The 21,300-nt window shown below is 43.8% G+C and overlaps 1 protein-coding gene across 1 annotated transcript in view; it reads right to left on the reverse strand.

Moving 5' to 3' along the window:
• Positions 1–21,300, reverse strand: part of LOC139294195 (adhesion G protein-coupled receptor A3) — a 139,967-nt gene that overhangs the window by 93,919 nt on the left and 24,748 nt on the right. Inside the window, exons 3-8 of the mRNA XM_070916025.1 lie at positions 19,510–19,581; positions 17,129–17,200; positions 16,906–16,977; positions 16,364–16,527; positions 9,501–9,714; positions 527–691 (exon numbers count right to left, since the gene is read on the reverse strand). Coding sequence (XP_070772126.1) covers positions 527–691; positions 9,501–9,714; positions 16,364–16,527; positions 16,906–16,977; positions 17,129–17,200; positions 19,510–19,581 — 759 coding nt within the window. The remainder of the gene's footprint in view (positions 1–526; positions 692–9,500; positions 9,715–16,363; positions 16,528–16,905; positions 16,978–17,128; positions 17,201–19,509; positions 19,582–21,300) is intronic.

A 21,300-nucleotide genomic window follows, 5' to 3' on the forward strand; every position in this document is an offset into this window, starting at 1 on the left:
GTAATTGGGAATAAATCATAAATTATAGTGAGTTTAAACTATTGCCATATTTTGCAGGAGACCTCCTGGTATCAGCTTTGAAAACCTGCGATTATTGTCTATAAACACTAATTACACAAAACTAGCTGGTAAAAGAAAAGGACACTTTTAGAGATTTAAGGATATGGTTTATTAAATTGGTTTACACCAGTACCTTACCTCAGGCAAGAAAAACTTCACTTCAAAAGAATAGTGACTATTAGCCGGGCTCAGTGACGTCCTGCACGTAAACCCCTGTAAAACCGGCTTTACACGTCATGTAGAGTTTTTGTCACCTTTGGACAGAGGCAGGCTAGCCGTTTCCCCATTTTTACCAGTCTTCGATTGCACCTCTGTCAGATCGTCATACTCGCAATGTTGCCTAGTTGTGTTTGGTCTTTGCTCTCAAGCCGCCTGAACCGGTGCCTACCTGCCTGCTACCTCGACTGTCTGCACCCGAGGGTCCCATCCCCATCCCCCCGCACACACCAGCTGAGAGGTGACTCACCTGAAGTCCCCCTTGTTGTTGGTGACTCTGTCAGAGGGGCAGTACGGCGCTGACGTCTCCAGAACAACTATCTCCATTTGCTGAGAAGTGTTGCCACGGGAACTGCTCACCAGGCACTCCCAGATGCCAGCGATGCCCACGTCAATGTTGGAGAGGATGACCTCGCTGGAGGAGGAGAACAGAGGCGTAAAACTGTGAGTGTGTGTTTGGATTACGTGTCTGTTTGGTGAGTGTGTGTGTGTGTGTGTACGTCTTCATATGAGCTTCAAATGTCCTTAAAAGGTTTGTACAAGATGCCGGATTAGGATTTGGTCTTGGGTTTAGGGTTAAATGTAGACTTGAGGATTACCTTTGTGTTAGGGCTTGAATTTAGGGTGGTCTGGATTATTTTTGGATTATGAGGATTAAAGTTAGTCATGCAGTGAGGAAGGTTAAGGTTAGGGCAACATCTTAAGGAATCTGTAGTCAGTGGAAGCACCTCCTCACGGTGTGTGTGCATGTGTGTGCTTCACAAAAATCGAACTCACTCAAGAGACCCTCATATGCGTGTGTGTGTGTGCGTGTGTGTGTGTGTGTGTGTATGCAGTGGTTTAAAATGTTGGCCGTGACTTAAGATGATCATTACTCATGCTTATCTTTCCTACTTTGTCACAGCGATCCCTATCTCAATGGAAAAAGCCTGATTAAACAAAGGCTGGTGAAACAGTGACAAAGAGCGAATGCAGGCCATTTGCCGAGGCGACTAATCTTGAGGATTTTACTCCTCATGAAAAAAAAAAAGAAAGAGAGAGAGAGAGAAAAGCCGGCGGAGATTGCTAAGCAACGAGCATTATCACCATGGAAATACTACCATCCTTGAGAAATGCCAACTGTTTAATTTCCAAATACAATCCAGTTGTAGACAAATATACTTGTAATATATACATACATAATGTACTTATGGCTTTTTTGTGATTGAATTAAGCCGTGTGTGTGTTCATGATACAAGTCACAGAATACCAACACAATACTAAAGTTTTTAAACGCGACTCATGGAACAATGTTCCACTAACGGGACTGAACGACAGCGAACACTGATAATTATAAGTGACAGGCTTGACAAGAAACTGAAATCTCTCCGAGTAAAGATGATTAGCTGCTGAGCGGCTCTGATGGTGAAGGAGCTGAAATCCCGGAAAACATTTCTCAGAGGGTGTGAGAGAAATATTTAATCAATGCCTTCATTCCATCTGCTCCTCTCTCTCTCTCTCTCTCCATCTCCCTTTTCTGTCTCAATGTGATTACAACTAGTACAATCATTTTAGGCCTGAGCCTGTCCCAGAATGCACTGCACGACAGGCAGGGAAACACCCGAGGTCACCACATTCACACCTACTGGCAATTTAGAGTTCCCAATCTCAGCTGACCTGCATGTGTTTGCAATGCGGAGTAAAACTGGAGCACCCAACCCACATGAACACAGGAGGAACACGCACAAAGGGCCCAGTGGAGGTGCTACCTATTCAACCTGGGATTGCGCGTCAAGGTGGAGAGATGAGGAGTGACAGTGTGAGGCAGGTGGGTCACCAAAGTCAGTAGGATTCATCCTCTGGGGACCATGAATAACAAAAAAAAAAAAAAAAATGGCATGGCAATCTATCCAATAGTTGCCGAGATATTTCAGCCTGGACCAAAGTGGCGGAGCGACTGAGCAAATAAGTGACAACGCCATCCCCAGAGCCACACTGCTTAAAAACGTATATACTCTTATCAGCTCGCCATGCTACTTTATGGTCCTTACAGGGTCTTAGTGGGAGTGAGTGAAATAACTGCCGTAGTTAAGTAATCGCTGAATTACTTTTTAAACCTGTTCCTTAATAACTACCAAAGGTTCCGGAAATACAACAACCAGTTGCAAAGCCTTTATGTGTATTAGGATTTATTTCTCTTTTGATGAATTAAGACAGAATTAAGGGTAAATCGATTAAAAATACAGTCAGTGAAATGCTTTCAGTCCTTACCAAAGTACCAAATAGGCTCTCGTGTTTTGAAACTTCGAGAGAGGTAACCCGTGTATACCTAAAAATTGCCAAATGAAATCACACTGTGCTCTGGTGTGAACTCGTCTCCGCTGCTGTTTGTTTTGCAAGAGAAGACAAACAGACACCGCCCGCCCCCCCCCCCCCCCCCCCCAGCCGAACGGACCCATGACTTTGCTCCAATGACTTTCTGTGGGCGAGTTATGAAAACGAATAAAATAAGTCCTGATTTCATCGTCTGTGTTCCACTAAAGCTCTCTTTTCTGATTGCTTTTCTAAAAGGCCCTAAATCAGATTTGAACGCTTGACTGAGATGATGACATTCCGGGCTGGAGAACGAGTGTGTATGTCTGCGTGTGTGTGTGTGTGTGTGTGTGTGTGTGTGTGTGTGTGTGTGTGTGTGTGTGAATACATGTGAGGGATTTTGCATGTGCCTAAGAACATTTGTCAGAAAAACACTTCTGGGCATTTTTAGCTAGTTTAGAAGGATTTCTGCACCAATCATTTAATAGTTTGGACAGGAGCTTTCTGAAGTATTGTCACTGAGACGGATTTCTACAAACTTTTGACGTACTGTAAGAATCTTACTGTAGGAATGAGTCACTCTCCAACATAGCTGTGATGATGTCTGCGTGTCTGATTCACTCACTGGTTTCAGGGAGAGATTCTAAACTGTAACTCTAACCCTCACCTCTCCTTCACATGCTTATTCTGTCTCACACACTCTTTCACTCACTCACTCACTCACTCACTCTCTCGCTCTTTCTCCACCTCCCTCTTTAAAAGTGTGGACGGGCTTTAAATTGAAACCCTCTGGGCTCAGTCTGCCTCCACAGTGCGGCACTTACATAACAAACCACAATGAGGTCTGTCTGAAAATCTAATCTAAACACATAATATCGATAACATATCGGAAGAGTCATGGGACCACCGAAATTCATAGACTGCCCCCTCAAACTCTTTCATTTTCACACAGGATAGTTCAATTGTAGTTTATTTCAGTTTTGTTTTACTTTTGCACAGTTAAAACAAATACACAAATCTGGCAAAGACAGCAAATAATATACAGTCCAGGGAGAGGCAGGAAACCCAGTGGGCTTATTTGAAGCCTCCACCTAAATAATGTAAAATTCCGCAGTTATAGGAAATACCCGTTTTCCATGTTACAAATACTGTATGTAAAGGCGAGAGTTCCTACTTCTTGATTAGACAATACAGGGCTTGAGAGATTAGAGCGTTGAAGACCTTCCTCTGTGAACTGTTTGTGGGCGTAGGCAGCGCTTTAGACTTAAGACAATAACCCCCCCCCCCCCAAGAGCTTAGCAGACATGACATGTGTATCCTTGATGTCTAACAAACGTGTTGAAATTCGAAACATCTGCAAAGCTGACTCCACAGGTTGCCTTTAAGTAAACTGCTATTCAGTTTGCGTTGGTGTCCCAGCCTCACACTAAAAATGCATCCTTTCATCATGAAGCGACCTTATCGGGGTACAAGAGACGAGTGAAGACGAGAGAGTGACCACTTGCTACGATAACGTGAGCTCCTCCGGCGCTGCTCTCTCCTGTCAGTGCTGTTACCGGCAGCTGAAGCTGCTACTGTACGAGCAGGACTCATGGCTCTAATGTCCCGTCACCAAAGTGCAACTTTTTGTGGGCATCTGGCCTGATATCTGTCCGTGTCTCTTGTGTGCCAAGATAAGAGTTGGGTAGTTTTTGTTGTTGTTGTCCGTCAAAGTTGACTGGTGTCCATTTCTGCATCTGTCTGCCTTCTGTCTGCACTCTGTTTATTGCTAGTGTCTAGTAGTGGAATCATGAGAAGTGCAGTAGGCATGTGGTACTTGAAACAGACATGCCACGCGTCCACACAAAGCCTTGTTTAGTCATGTATTTGCTGCAAATTCAATAGCGCCACCACTAAATAGCTGAACCCCAGCAAGAAAAGAATAATGTATTACAATTTCCAATATACTCAGAACTTTGCTTTACTTTTAATTGGCACATTTGCTGATGAACTCTAACTAAATTAAAGGGGCTTGGTTTGAGCAGAACATTTTCAAGTGTCATTAAACCTTATTGGTCCTTCATTAACCTTTCAGGAGAATGTTGACATAATAAATTCTGACTGGGACAATACGTGTACCGTGTACTATATAGAAAACAAAACAGATTCCTTTGAATTTTTATGGGTACATTCATGCAGGTGTGTGTGTGTGTGTGTGTGTGTGTGTGTGTGACAGAGCTGCAGCCCTCTAACCATGAACAGTCTGCAGATGGGACAGTTACATCATCGCTGAACATGGGCCAACTGTGTGAGTGATGGCAAATACACAGGGAAATACCCCCCCCCCCCCCCCCCCCCCCAAAACAATCACCCCAAAACAATCACCCCAAAACACATACACACCCAATGGCCCACCTCTCGTCTCCCTCTGTTACTCCCTCCCCCTCTCCCACCTCACAAAGGGGAAACTTCACTACTGAAGGTGTATTCCGCTGCAGCCCGATCACAAACGTCCCCGGTGAACTGCTGCACCCAGCCAAAACAAGGAGAGCGGAGGAAGGGGAGGGGAAAAAAAAAGGTCATCCTCACATAATAAACACATGAAGAAATGGCTCCAGTGTGTGAAGAGCAGTAGGGCAGGGGCACACGAACACAAAAGCACTGACCTACATCCACAGTAACAGTGCACCATTGTGGAGCAGCTCCCCGAGGACTCATTAGGAACATTTATGCTTGTGCGCTGATATTTAACAATTTGTTTACATAATGTTGCTTACGAGACTGTGAACTTTCAATCTGTCCCCTCTACCCAACAAATGCTGCATCACAGTTTGTGAATTTGCGTTCTATCGCAGCATGCGACGGCATTTTTGAACCTGTTTTCTGAAATATTTAGATGCCAAGAGGAGTGACGCGCTCTGCATGTAAACATACATGTGCATGTCCAATAGCTACACTGACATACAGTCCACACATAATTACATACATAATTCACCCCGCTATAATGAACATACTATTCCCTATGGAGTCTTAACCCGCTCCATCCAGCACTCTACACAGTTTATCATGTAGACTGTTAATGATTCGAACCTCACTTCATCCTTGTTAAACTTCATCTAATGTAACAAAGGAGCTCCTGTTTGTCTTTATTTGGCTGACACTGGCAAGCAGCAAAATGATGAACCCAGAGGTAAAATTGTATACGTGTGGACATGATCACATTTGGTCTCCTTAGCAACTGATGCTGCACAAAAGCTTGTGAGCAGACGGCTAAGTTCACGACAGAAAATGAGGAAAAACAAGAAAAAGCACAACAGAGGCAGGGGCTTAAAGAAAACACAGCAGAACGCAATAACAGAGGAGAGAGATGTGGGCAGAATTCAGTGAAATTAAAGTTTGTGTTTGTAAGCAGGAGCAGGGCCCTCAGTATAAGAAAACAGAGCGCTTTAGAGAGATGACAGGGGGGGAAGGAATCACAGGGAAGAGGCAGGGAGAGACATTTTCCTTTTTCCTTTGCCTTCAGTAATATTTCCAAACCAGGTTCTTCATTTTGTGCAAGATTAGCCTGATTAAAAATGGAGAGGATTAAGAAAGATACATCCAAAGTGTCTGCTGTAGCTAGCTACAGGGCTCCAAAATGTTTGATTAATGAAACATGAATCACAGGCTGGTCCCACTGCTGCCGCTAGCATCGCTAATACTGGGAGTTTGGCCCGACACCATTACTCAGCAGGAGTCTGGCCCACATCGCAGAATCATCAGGCCTCATGGGGCCCGCTCTTTTTTTTTTTTTGTTTTTTTCTGTGCTGCTGCTCACTGTGAGCAATGTAAACGGATCAGCTTATCGGCCCACCTGCGCCGGCAAATAAAAGGCCGTAATGACGGCACTGTGTGAAAGTGGGAGGGAGCTGAAAGATGCAAAAAAAAAAAAAAAACAGAAATGACAAAACAAACAACATATTTCACAATGTCATGCCTGTTTCAGTAAGCAAAAGATCCTGTCATGTTTTGAGTGTACTACACTGGCCGTTTGCCTGACAAAGCCTACAGCAGGATAAGCAGAACTTAGCTGAGAAAAATAGCCGCAAAACATTTTTTTTGGGTTCACCTTCAAAGAGGTCACTTCACTGAGGCTTTGGCACCTCCGCTCGCATTGCTGCAACACTGTGCGACAAATCCAGACGAGGGCTTTAAGCCACGCGCTAAATCCTGTGTATTCAGTCTTTCCTCTCTGGTGGGGCATGCAGGGCGAGGCTCACTGACTCAGAGCACATTAATCCAAGGTGAGCAACATCAACGCGGCCCTTAATGACTAATATATCGTCCGCTGTGGCTAAACCAGCATCGACAGCGTCTGGCGTGTCAAAGGCCAAAACATTAGTTAAGTGTTTTTTTGGGGTTTTTTTTTTGACCAGTGAAGTCACAGGACTTTAATTTCCCCCACACGCCTCTCTCAACACTGCAATTTAAGATACAGCTCAGGGCTCAGGGCGAAGTTCAGCCCAGGCACGGCTGATTGTTTTTGTTGGATCGAGCGGCGTTACACACTCGTCAGCTATGGAAATGATGTCTGCTCCATGCAGGTTTTCTTCAGGAGGTGCCAAGAGCAACCTGACCCGAACGGGTACCACTTGGGGGAGAAAATTGCATTATTTGTGTATACAAGAGGAAAGCAGTGGGTAATTGCGAGCGGGGCCCTAATCAGAGCGGGAGCAACGAGAAATTCATCAGGTTTCATTGGAGACACCGAGCTGGAAAAGTCGAGTCAAAATTCTGGTGGATTCGTTTTGGAGGAGGGGGAGAGACGGGGAGCAGTACAGTCTGGCCATATTGGGAACAGGAGAGGCTGAAGCCTGGAACAGAGGCTGACAGGCATCACCAGTCAATCCACATGAGGACATCTATTGGGCTTCTACGTATGAAGCCTAAATGTCACTACTGTTGCATGATATTAGTGAGCTTTACTGTATGTGTACTGATAATCGATGTTGAAAGTGGTATTCAGACAAAATATATGTCTGAATACCACAATATGTCACACATGTTTGTGGCAGTCTTTGTGTTGATCTCACCCCATGCCACAGTGTCTTCTTTGATACTACCACTAGGGGTGCCAATGTCAGACGTTTTCTACTTCTACGCGCTCTACATACCTTTACTGATAGTAGCAACAACTATCTTTAGCTGCTAAATGCTCCACATCCTTCACCAGCTAGTCGCTAACGTTGTTTTGCTGTGCAGGTAGTGAACAGCTGGTTTATCTGAGCGTTTTTTGTTGAAACAGCTGCCCGCTGTGACCGGAAACCCAAAAGAATTAGCTAAAAGACGCCGCAGCGCTCGGCAGAATTCTCTGTTGGTTAGGCCTCTTTTACCTTGCACAGTCATTTGATCAGTTTTTAATGAAATAATATCGATTAGTGCAGTCTAAGTATTATCGACAAAATGACCTTTCGCAATGTTACATTATTAGAAACATGCCTTGATGTGTAAGCAGCATGTCACTGTTGTAGATCAGAGGAGCTAACTTCACTACTTTTTAATGCTATGAGGCAGCTGAATCTATGCATCATTAAATGAATCGTATTTTTCAAGCTGATAATGTTTTGTATTTCAAATCTGTCAAATCAAATGGAGTGGACTAAAAAGTACAACATTTATCACTGAAATGGTGGTGAGGTTGAAGTATAAAGTGGCATAAAGTTGAAATATTCATGTAAAATACAAGTGCCACCAAACTGTGCTTCAGTCTCCATCACTGTTGATTATGGCAGGCAGTAAGTAGTGAACAGCAAAGTATTGTATTGACCCCTAATGATGAATACCTCAATAAAAATCAAACTATGCCAGGAAACATCACCACTGAGACACAAAGTCACTGAAGCCTCACTGAAAGTTCCCTCTCTAACCTGTAATCCAGTTATTCAAGGCGGTGCGTTCACCATGGGGATCACTGAGAATGTCAAACAGCGAGCTGGTACATAATGAAAAGAAAAAATATTGACTGTTTGTGGCGCTTGCAGTCAGGGGAATGGTATACCTTCCCGGAAATGGAGCGGAAAAGTAGCAGGCATTCTTGTTGCCGAATGAACCGCGCAACAAGAGGCGCTGTGGCCCTGTTGACACAGGGATACATATTCCTGTCAGCACTCCAGCAATATTTATGTTACAGAAGCCAAGTCAGAACAGGCAGCAGTTAAAGCAATCAACAGCAATGTGCTCCTGCATCTGTGCCCTGTTGCCACAGCATTGCGTCAAACACATTTACTGTAACACACACACACTCACGCACACACACACACACCCATACGCACCACAGACCACCAAGAAAACAAAGACAGGAAGAGGATGGAGGCTTGCGGCAATGTCTTCTATCAAAAAAAAAAAAATGTGCGAAACTAGTGTTTGCCAGTCTACTTTATCACCGCAATTATGATTCAGCATCTGTTCCTCTTAGCGTGTGATCAGCCGGCGCTCCGGCGGCGCAGAGGGAACGGCTGGACGGCCAACCTCCAGAGACGAGCCGCAGATTGCTCTGAGGTGTTGGCACGCTGCCAAGCCAATTCTGTCCTGTCCTCTCAGATCCTTATCAAGGGCGCCAATAACAAAAGGTAAATCACAGCTCCTCTGGGTGAGTGAGAGGTAGAGAGAGGGGCGTCTCTGTGTGTGTGTGTGTGTGTGTGTGTGTGTGTGTGTGTGTGTGTGTGTGTGTGTGTGTGAACACGTGGGCTCTCCATTGTGTGTGTGTGTTTGTCTATGTAACATGATGAGACTGTTTATGCAGCAGCTTATTTGCATGTGTGTTTTGACTTGATCTGCTTGGGTGGACATAAAAAACATAATTGGAAGGGTGTGCACGTGTGTCGGTGCAACAGGCCAGTCGACAGCTAATCAGCTCTCAGCTTACCCCCCCCCCACTCCCTCCCTCCCTCCTCACCCCCCTTCTCTGCGTGTACCTGGTCAGCAGGCAGCAGTCGTGCAGCAGGGTTTCCTCCACGTAGACGCCTCGGTCCTCTTGCGTGCTCACGACGTGGCCGTTGTGACGCCACCGCAGCTCCACCGACGGGTCCAGGTAGGAGGCGGTGCACTGCAGGGGCAGACGGTCTCCGCGAAAAACCAGTTGCCTCTGGGAGGGGATGAGCTGGAAGAGGGGCATCTCCAGAGGTCCATCTGGAAGACGAGGAGAGAGGAAAACAGGAAGGTCAGCTTGCATACCTTCCCTTCCCTCCCCCTTCCAGAGGAGGGAAGGTAGAGGAAGAGAGCGAGAGGTCATTCATCCATCCTTGAGAGGAAAAGAGGCAGGATGGAGGTTTTTAGGGGATCTGCGTTCCGTGGGATTTTGCCTGTCTTGCCAGTGGTGTTAACATCCTACGAATGCAGAATTTACACGCATGAACTGAAATCAGACTCATATCAACCCTGCACACGCTACCACAAACACACACATACACACATTCTTACCCCATGCACCTACGCACACAAACACATGTACGTGCCCCCAAAACACTGTAAACACACACACACACACACACACACACACATTCTGTCAAGGTCACACTCCTCCCCCGTCGTTCCCACATGTTGTTGCTGTTGCTGTGCGAGATGAACAGCAGCTGATAAAGGAGGACAGCCTTGAGCGCACCCCTGGACTCTCCTTGACTCCTTCCATGTTCACAATGGAAGCCTGCCGCAACACCAGTGATAGGATTACTTACCTAGCAGCTGGCTAAGTCCTCAAGCCTTTTTGGGGGGTTTTTTGCCAGAGAATAACGCTACGATAAGGATGAGATTAGTAGACAGGGGAGAGTGTTTAGTCCAGTGCCAGAATATGGGCGGGTTGTTTGATTTTTAGTGAAAATCCCTCAGGACCTGAATGATCTAATCGTGCTGCAGATATGGGATGCATAAGACAAGGCAAAGCCTCTACAAACCTGTGGAAATGTATCAGTGTGGCGAGCGTGGACTGGCACGTGTGTGTGTGTGTGTGTGTGTGTGTGTTTTTTTATTTTTTTATCCAGAATTAGAACAGTGCCTTGCCAGCTCGCTGTACCACCTTGGGAATTCCTTGGGAGCGTGTTTGTTGCTACAAGACATTTCCTTGGACATGCTCCAAAGAGCAGCGTAAGCAAGCACTTTGCCTTCGCTTGTATTCCAATCAATTGTGGATGTTGCTGCTGACAGGCAATCCGATACATGGGTCATAAAAGTCTTTTATAGCTCCATGCATTGGTTTGGAAAAAAACAAATAAATACTTGAAGATCCATGTCAGGTGATGTGGCTGAATTGTCTGCAGCACACAACTTAACATTTCCCTTGAGCAGCAAAGGGTCGCTAGCAATACAAAGGGTCGTTAGCAATACATAACCTAGTAAACAATCACAGCTATGAACACATGCGGCGCTTTGACCTCAATTTTCTACATAAGTAATTCATAATCACGGGTGCATAATCAAAAGTGCCAAGCTTTCGAGAGTAACTTTAAAAATCTGTCACTAATATTGGATTTTCCATGATGACATCTCCGTGTAATTACTTGAGCTGACCCTGTTAAGAGTGTTAAGACTCCATGATAGTCCTCGGCAACAGTAGCCGAGGCTTTGTTATCTCCTGCGGGTGACACACAGCAGAAACAGCATGGGGGCCATTGACTGTTGACTTGGCTGATGCTGATACTGTTGAAACAACGCTTTGAGCCAAGGATCAGAGTGTGGCTGCCTGCCTCCGCCCGTTGGACACTGCCAGAGCAAAATGCAATTACTGGTTGCTGTGTGTGTGTGTGTGTGTGTGTGTGTGAGAAGCAGAGGAAGCGAGACGGAGACAGGGACAGAGGCATGATGATATGTATGCCTGTATGTGTGAGTGTGAGCAGTGTGGCTCAGTATGTGGAACAAACACTGATGCACCCTGACTACCAGGGCTTTGTTAGGAAACAGCTAACTTATTACCGCTACTAATAGTCTTTTTCAATGGAGTCTGGATTAATAACACCACCACATTAATTATATATTAATTATATTTTACTGTGTTCAATCAATAAACAAATTCCTTAAAATCCTTAGAAATTTTGATGAAATCATTGCATATCCTTTTTGTTTTGCCGGCGCTGGTGGAGTCCACCATTTCTGCAGATTTGATCTTATTGATAGCAGCTTCACTGTTAAGCGTTCGCTCTCTTCACACCATATCACAATTGTATTATGTTACCGGTGACGCCGCTTCGCTTTAAATGGGTTTAACTGACCAAAGGCATGGCGGCTTTTATTGTGAAGCAGCCAACAGAAGAGGCAACGTGTTTGTTACCGCGGTTAGCAGCGACCACAATCGTTCATCAAAATCATCATTTTTTTATTAAACTTAAAATGTATCTCTTCTGTCTTTAAATGGCGAATGGTTCATTTAATTGTAAAACAGAATCACAAACCACCTTTAAAGACTTGAAATTGTACATTGTGTCATTTGATTTACTAAATTGTGTGCCTCTAAATACTCCATTTCACCATTCATTTGTTTCCTGCATTAACGTTTCAACAATATGTGTGCACAGTGTGTCACCTGAAAAGTCAACAGGAGCTTTGATTGGCCAGCTGTTTCTTTGATTGACCGGCTGTGTCAGCGGGCGTCACGTGCGGGGTCAAGCTAATCCAAGCTGCTACTGCTTCATCATTTAAATGCAAATTAATATCATCAAGCCAATTTGTAAAAGCATTTTAAGTCCATCGATTTCTTAATCAAGAGTAATTACAAAAGTCTATTATTCTCACGCTGGCATATGCCAGGCTCCATATTTCTCTGCACCTGTTCGCATTACAAAGTTACTATACTTTTCTGTAAAAGTGATGTCAGGTATGGAGAGAAAGCTAGTGATGGATTGCTCTCCTTGTTTATTCGCACAGCAAAAGGTTGAACTTTTCCATTTTGATTTTCGTCCTTACCAAAACTGTTAAGAATTGAAAATAAAACGAGCAGACGTTCTCATTCTCAGACTGACACTCCTATGTCTGTTCCTGTAGTCACTTCATTATCCCTCTCTCAAAGCAACTGACTTTAAAAGAGGCGTGTGGCTGAACTTCAAAGACCCGTATGACAAGACTATGCTGAGTTATATTTCATGATATTTTTATATCATTAAATGATCAGAGACACACCACAGGCTAAAAGATGTGGGCCCGCACGTGAAATCTAATTCAATGACAGGATGCCCACAAAGAGCAATTGCACTGCTGTGTCATCATGCAATAAATACCGCTATAGAAAGCAGAGGCTTGTCCTGCACTGCGTAACATGCTTCACGTCCGTGCTGTGGCTCTCATCCCAGCAGTGTTAAAGAACCAGAGGGCCGTGGCTAGACGAGTCAACCAGACGCCTGCCCTGACCCTCAACACAGGAAGCACCTGATTCTGGCAGGAAGCTGCACACGCTCCCTCTGTTCCCCCTCATTTGCAGGCAGTACCCGACCTGTATCGGCATAGGGACAGGGGCTCTAAGCTGGAATGTGTGGCGCAGACATCTGCTAGTCATCACGCCGGAGCCGCTGGAGAAAGAAACAGATGCATCTTCTGTGACACGTCTTCATAAAAACAATGGGGGGGGAAAAAATCTCGGTAGAGAAATATTAATATTTTCGATGGTATGCGAGTGTGGGAGAGGGATGTTTTCACCCCGTCCCATCATTTTTCTTGATGACAAGAAGCTAGCATCAGGTGCTGAGCAATATCCCATCCACACAGCCTTAACAAGCTCCTGGCCGGTGTGCACAGCTGTACGACATTCCCTTACAAAGTCAAGCCACATGAAAATAACAACCACCAAATAACATTAAAAAATAGGGCTGTTAGAGCACAACACTGTATCCAATTGAAAACTGCTCGTTGCCAAGTGAATGAATAAGGTATTGTAAGATGGAGTTGTGCTGTGCAGAGGCGGATGGATCCAAGCTTGGCGGGAGCAGGGAGCCCAGAACGTTATCATTGTAATCCCATAATGGATGCTTTAGGGCTGGAAAGGAGCGCTCCTCGTCCTGCCACTGGATACCACTCATGGCTCTTTGTCTGTAGTCTGCGCAGAATTACCCTGTAATTGCTTTGGATTGTTCTGTGTAAATGAAAAAACACGCACAATTAGGATTACACAGAATAACTCCAGAACGTCTGTGGTGCAGACGTCTCAGGACGGCACTGTCTGTGTATGTGGAAAAACACAAACTGTGGGCGGGGAGGGGTGGGGGGTGGGTGGGCAGCTGGGGCACATTAGACCTCTTTTGCAAATGGTTTCACATCGTGCATACAGTGCGTCTTCATATAATGTCCCCTCACTTCACACACACACACACACACACACACACACACACCACACACGCACACACAGACATGCCCCACTACTAACCAATGATTTTCTCATTCCAGAGCAATATCCCCTGCGTGAAGCAGATGTAAGGAGAAGAGGAGGATGATTCTATCACATATGAGATACAATTCCCCTGTGGTCCGCGGCACAGAGCAGGGAGATAGAGCAACGGAGGGGAGACAGGGAGGGAGGCAGGGGGAGATTGCCTGTCTGTAACCAGCCTTTCAGGAGAAAAAAAAAAAAAAAAAAAAAGAAGGTAAAGACTCTTGGATTTCTCTTTACTGTAGCTAGCAGCTTCTAGTCGGTAAAGAGGCCATTTTTGTTCTGCTGAAAAACCCTGTTTGATGCACCCGCTGCTGATAGACCCCATACCGCAACAACGCTTAATATTTTAGTCTTCAGACTCATTTAGTCTTACAGTAGTCCGCTTTGCAAATAGTGCACAAGCCTTATAACTCCTCGTGCATTCTAAAAATGAAACTTTTCTTTCTTTTGTTTTTCCGCTGCTGTAGGTGAGGGCAAACTCACACCATGCTGTGTAGTTCTTATATGAAGGACAACCCCCCCCCCCACACACACACACACACACACACACGTTCCAAAAGTGTAATTATCGGGAAGGTTTTGCTGAGCACACCTGATCTTTTCCACCAACCGCTTGCTGCATATTCAGACATTGCAGGCCTGGCAATTGGCCCGGACTACCACCGGCCACTGAGCAACTTCAGACTACCAGCTCAAGTGTTATATGTTGTACTGAAGGCACTTTGAAAGAAACTCGAGAGGCAGTTGATTTTCCCGGCACAGCCTCTGTGTCTGTAAGCAGTTATTGTTATTCAAATATGACTTATTATAGACGAGGACGTATTTGAGCCATGTTTGGACTGATGCAGTTTAGGTTGTGTCTGAGCCACATACACAATGTTACCTTTCAAATGAAGCCTCATACATGCAGTTTGGCCTTACAGTTCTCCTGTTATAAGCTTTTCCACTTGGGTATGGCCAAATAATGCGAAAATTCCAAAAAGAAAAAGCATATTGCTGACCCCAACACAGGTGGTACATAAGAGGGCAAAGACCACACACAGACTGTATTACGAGACAGTTTTTTTTGCCCGGGGCCTTCTCTCTGGCAATTTTGCACTAAATCATTGCCTTATATTAGGCTTGTCAAACAGTTCACAGCAGGTAGAGCGATAACAGTGGAGAGGGAAACTATTATCAGAATCGATCGACTTAATCATGTTCTCATTGTGCTAACCACTTGAAAATACAATGTTAGTGAAATTAAACTCGTTCTTGATAATGAGAAGTCTCAGGAGGCATTCTCAAAGTGTAAAAACTATCCCCTTATCTTATACATATCTTTTTCTCAGAGCTCAGCAAAAATGTCTACCTTGAGAAACCATTCGATCTGGCCTTAAGGCCTGAAACATTTGCTTCTTCACTGCAAACATGCCACATCAAATTCAAGTGAAAACAAATCAGACCTGAGCTCAGTTTTGAAACAAGCTGCCAGTGCAGTACGTGATTTCCACTTGATAAGATTTCTTTAAGGATGCTCAGCTACCAGAGGTCTTAAAACAAGATCAAATCACTGCTATTCTTGTTTCTGGATATTAAAACTTCACACAGGTCAAACCAGACTTTGAGAGACTCATACCCAAGTACTACTTTACACCTCGCCAGGTGGAGCCACTTCATTAACTCATTTTAAAAAGTGCTGATTATGAGGAACATTATGGGTAGCAGGATTTTCTATGCTTCAAAGTACTATGACTATATTTTTTATTTACGTTTACACAGGCCTCCCAGCGCCCTCCCGTAGTTTGCATGGCCCTCAAACTTTATTGTGAACAATCGTCACGCACGGATCCCAAAGTTTGTAATGTTTGGCTGACGTCACCCAAGTTGCCAGATCGTCTATGAAACAATATCCACACACACACACACGCGACATACAATTTCGACGTGTTGCCAGGTGACAACCCATCTGTCACCACAACCCCAGTTAAAGGTAAGAATAACACTAATAACGTTCAAGTCATTTTCTTTGTAGCACACATTTGAACTGCTATTTTTTGTATTTTATTAATGCGTATTAGTCACATGATACTGTGTTTTGAGCTACATGCTACTACCTTCATTACTTTACTATTAGCAAAAAGGCTAGCCCTACAGCTATTGTTGTCCAGCTAAAGCACAAGCTAGCGCTAGCTAGCTAGCTAGCTAGCTAGGTGTAAAACTAGCACCAAAATGGCATTTAACTGCAGGAATTAATAATGTGGGTTAATTATTTTAATTTTTTATGATTATTATTATTTTTACTCAACAACAAAACTTCACACGTTGAACTCTGTATGGTCATTGATGCTTACATTTTACATCACTTTTAAATTTCAAGAGTTAGTGAATATCACCCAACAGTGCCCACTCTGTTGATGTTAACCCCACACCCTTATGATAAGTCCTCACCACATCTGAGCTGCTGTTCACGAAGGTTGCGGAACTCCAGTCCGTGGAGGTGGGTGGGGAACACACACACCGTGTCGTTGCCAATCCTCACCGAGTTGCTTCGAGCCCAGAGGAGCAGCCACTTAAGCTGACAGTCACAGAACAAAGTCTCAGTGCTGAAGTGCCTGGAGGGAAAACCAGCCAACGGTTACAACCTGTGTGCTTGCCGGATTTGAGCGACCGTTCTTTGACTTTATTCGTCCAATAGGCGTTTGTCACAGCAGACATTTTGGCATGTCATAACAGGGAAAACACAGGTGTGATTGATAAAACTGCAAGGCTTGCTGACCCACCTACGTGAAACAGAGTTAACGTCAGTAGTTACACCTGTGCTTTTCATATCATAAGTCAAAATACCTGCAAGGAAAACAGCCTATAACTTGACTTTTACCCTTGCCTCTGTACCCTGAACAACAACAAATTACGTTTAAATAAAAAAATGTTTTACCACAACTTAGGTAACTGTATTATATGCATGATATGTATGTGTGTGTTTGCCTTACAGCACTCTGAGAGCCACGAGGTGTGTGAAGAGTCCCGCGGCCAGCGTGGAGAAGATGTTCCCAGACAAATTCCTGTTTGTCGAAAAAAAGAAAACAGGTCGCTCATGAAATGCACTGAAGCCACACTACTGTATCTTGTTATACATTACTAAATCCATATCAAACGCCATATAATCAAGCGTAAAGCAGTGCAACGTATGTTTGCAATTTAGGGATTACTCACAACTTTGAGAGGTTGCCCAGACCGAGAAACATCTCAGGGGAGAGACAGCCAATCCTGTTGTTGGACAGGTCCCTGTGAGGGCAGAAAGGGTAAAGTTCATATAGGGAACACCAATTTTACTTAAATTGTAGTCAGTACAAGAGACAGAGCTTAAAATAGGAATCAACTATGTGTCTGCGTTGGTATCTGCTTTCATGCATGCTTGCCTCCTTAAAACACTTAAACAGCTGTGAAAGCGGTGTCCGTAAACCAGCCCCATTTTCATTCATCGACTCAACTTCCTGGAATATCTGTCATGACCTTTTGTAACCTTTTACTCCTCATATAACCATTGCTGGCACACACACACACTCCCCCACATACATATACACACACACATGCAAATGCAGTGGGCTTCCGTATGCGAGTGGCTGAGCACTGTCGCGTCCGTGGCTCGGTGCCCTCCTACTCTGTAATTAAAGAGCTGCTTTGCTGGAGCAGCTGTGGGAAAATAAGCAGAGCACTCGAGTAATCACCAGTTGGGGAGCACTTAAATTAGCACTCCGCTGCTTCCCGAGCTTGGCGCACACGCGCCCCGAATCAGCATGGCTAACTCACGGCTGGCATCCCTGCCAGCCCGAATCCCACTAACTATCAGGCTGCAATCATGTCACTCACTCTGAAGCCTATATGTAGAAAGCCGGGACGAGAGTAATCGTTGAGAAAATTATTCAAGTAGAAGAGTTCACCAAAAACAAACCAAAAAAGACCCACACTTTTGTTTTTTCGACACCAAAATCATTACTTTGTGCAAGTTTACATTGCAACCAAGTAAGACATTTTAAGTAAGACATGTTTTACTTACTTGCTACTTGCTTTACATTGAAAATCCAAGTTTATATAGAAGAAATGAAGAGGCTTTGTTCCAATTAATATGCATACGGTCATATTCTTAACAACGGAGTAGCGACCTGCCTTTTGGAGACTCTTAACACTTAAATTTTGCTCTTTTCAATATACTTAGTGGTTTTGCCATGATAGCGTCACTTGGTTTGGTATGACCTGTAGTTTATGGTGGTGGGGAGATTCTCAATGCACCACTACGACCTGGCATGGCGAGGGTCACATAACAAACGGACACAGCCGAAGGTGTCAGTGAGCTCATTTTCGTTAGCGTTGTCTACTTGTGCTGTAGAAGAAGGTTTAATGCGTGGCAGAACTGTCTCTGAAAAATGAGTAAAACGTTTTAATAAAATATTATTCAACCTGCAGCCTTTTATATTCTTTGACTATTGAGTTTTAACAAATTGTGATTCGAACAATGTAAGACTTTCACATTTTAAGTACAATGATCACGAGAGAAACAAACAAAAGATTTGTAGCGGGCCTAACCTCCCTGTTAAATATGATTAGACCTTGAAAACCACATTACAGGATCAATGCAAGTTATGTTTTAGTTTCTGTATTAAAGTTGTATTAACACTGATCATTTCCTCTCAGGTTCTTTAATGTTTGTCATCCAGCAAGACTAACAAGACACTTCCAGCTCTGTTCTGAAGGTCTGAAGGCTGCAGAAAAAAAAAATGATGATGAAGTGGGCACAGCTCAGTGCCATTGAAATAAATCCTTCTCAATTCCAACTGAAATGTGTCCAGTTTACATTTTTCTTTTTTGATAAAAACTCATAACAGCATCGTCAAAACCCACGGCCAGCCAATTGGGGACAGCTGGCAGCAGCAAACATGCTAGCAGATTAACCCTAACCCCATTGGTCTGTGACCCTCGCCCTTGCAGGTCGTAGCGGCCCATCAAGAATCTCCCTATGGTGGCTAGTGTTAGCAAACTGTAGCTACATTTTGCTGTAATTGGCTGATTTCTGCGTCAGTTTACTGACTTCATGGCTCCTCTCCACTTGTGCTTCTGTTGAACAACATTTTAGCTCAATGGTTATGTCTTTAAGGCAGCTGACTCAAGAATGACAGGAAATGGAGGGAAATTCAATGCACCTTTAGCAACAGCACTGTAGTCTTCCTTCATAGTCAGCCGTTAATGTTAAAGGTTAATGACAAATGCTCTCCCTTTCCTTTACGCCTTCTGCTGATGTGCCATCTGGCAAACATGAGGACCCCCAAATCCTGCAGACTGTGGTCACACCGGGCAGCTCCCACTTTTGAACGTGTCTATTAAGGTGAAAAAGGAGCACTGTGCCCTCCCTTAGCATTGCCTGGACAAAGAAAGTTCAGAAAAGCCAGAAATGGTCGTTTCAGCACTTTTGCCTCAGTTAAACGTTTCAGCCCTCTCTTCACTCTGTACTTCAGACACTCCCTCTCGTTGTCTCCAAAGCCAGAGGACTTGTCCCCGTGTCCCCCCGGAGAAGGCTATTATATAATTATAATACTTACAGTCTCCTCAGAGCCAGCAGACCACGGAAGGCCCCGGGCTCCACTGTACTTATCAAATTATTCCTCAGGTCCCTGGAGAAGAGAGAGAGACAGAGTCAGAGACGACTGTTAAGACAGGGACTACTCTAACTGTATCTATCACTCTCTACTAACTGCATCTATCTATCTCTACTATCTGTATCTTCTGTATCCTCTGTATCTATCTATCTATATCTCTCTACTAACTGTATCCATCTATCTATCTCTACTAACTGTATCTATCTATCTATATCTCTCTACTAACTGTATCTATCTATCTATATCTCTCTACTAACTGTATCTATCTATCTATCTCTACTAACTGCATCTATCTATCTCTACTATCTGTATCCTCTGTATCTATCTATCTATATCTCTCTACTAACTGTATCTATCTATCTATCTCTACTAACTGTATCTATCTATCTATCTCTATTATCTATCTCTCTATCTATACAAACTGTATCTATCTCTCTATCTATACAAACTGTATCTATCTATCTATATCTCTACTAACTGTATCTATCTATCTATCTCTACTATCTATCTCTCTATCTATACAAACTGTATCTATCTCTCTATCTATACAAACTGTATCTATCTCTCTATCTATACAAACTGTATCTATCTATCTATCTATCTCTACTAACTCTATCTATCTATCTATCTATCTATCTATCTATCTATCTATCTATCTATCTATCTATCTCCAAACTGTATCTATCTATCTATCTATCTATACAAACTGTATCTATCTGTATCTAGCTATCTGTTCTCTGCAGAGATGGTGAGACATTCGTTTTGAGATGAAATTCATCAATCACTGAGCTCATGCTACCTTACAAGTAAACATGATTGTTTCAAAACGTGCATGAGGAGTTTTATATTGACCACACAGTAGAGTGCAGTTCACAGAATAATGTTTTGGGAGTAGTCGGCAATAAAGGGAAGGACGTTTTTAAAAGTTAGCGGAATCAGGACAGTTTGTTGTCTTGCAAAAGGACAGCTTTAACCAATATCACATCTAGACCAGAGCATTCAAAACGAGAGAACTCCACGTGTCAGTCGAAGCATTTGTGCTATTTTCAAACACATTTCCAATTAAAACTGTACATTTGTTCACATATTATTGGAATTGGGAAACACTGGGGCCATTCATTAGTGAGTTAACTTGCACCTGTTAGCTGGACGGCACAGACCATTTCCTGCATGCTTAAGACCCAGACCACATCCAGCCAAGAGGCAAAAACACACATGTTGCGGCTTCAGCCAGGCACTCCTTGTCCACCTCCACCGCCCACCCCAAAACCTCTGACGCTACTAAAAATGGATCTCAGAAAAATCTCCTCTGGTTTTCTCTGCAGGCCAAAGAAAACTTCCTGAAATTGTGTCCCTGGTTTCCTTCAACTTTGGACTGTATGTCCAGTGTGATGAGAATGAGAAGAAGGGTAGTGCCTTTTTCCAAATGTGAGCAACAATGTAGCTCGACTCAAAACCCAAAACCTCTTTATTTTGAATGAACAGTCACACAGGGCAGGCCAGGGCCAGCCAAAGGAAACAAAACAAGACCAATGGGGTGATCAAAGATATAGCCATTGTCCCAAAGTGAAAATAAAAGTAATACTAGAACTGTCTTTATTTGACACGTGGGACGGTTCGGTAGCAAAATGCTCCCTTTTGCTTGATCAAAGCAGCAGCTAAATAACTCAACATACTACACTCAGTGCAGAATGAAAGATTTATAAGAGCCAAACAGTAAAGCAGATTTTCTCT

The sequence above is a fragment of the Enoplosus armatus genome, chromosome 12 (assembly GCF_043641665.1).
Source record: "Enoplosus armatus isolate fEnoArm2 chromosome 12, fEnoArm2.hap1, whole genome shotgun sequence".
In the NCBI taxonomy this organism is placed as follows: Eukaryota; Metazoa; Chordata; class Actinopteri; order Centrarchiformes; family Enoplosidae; genus Enoplosus; species Enoplosus armatus.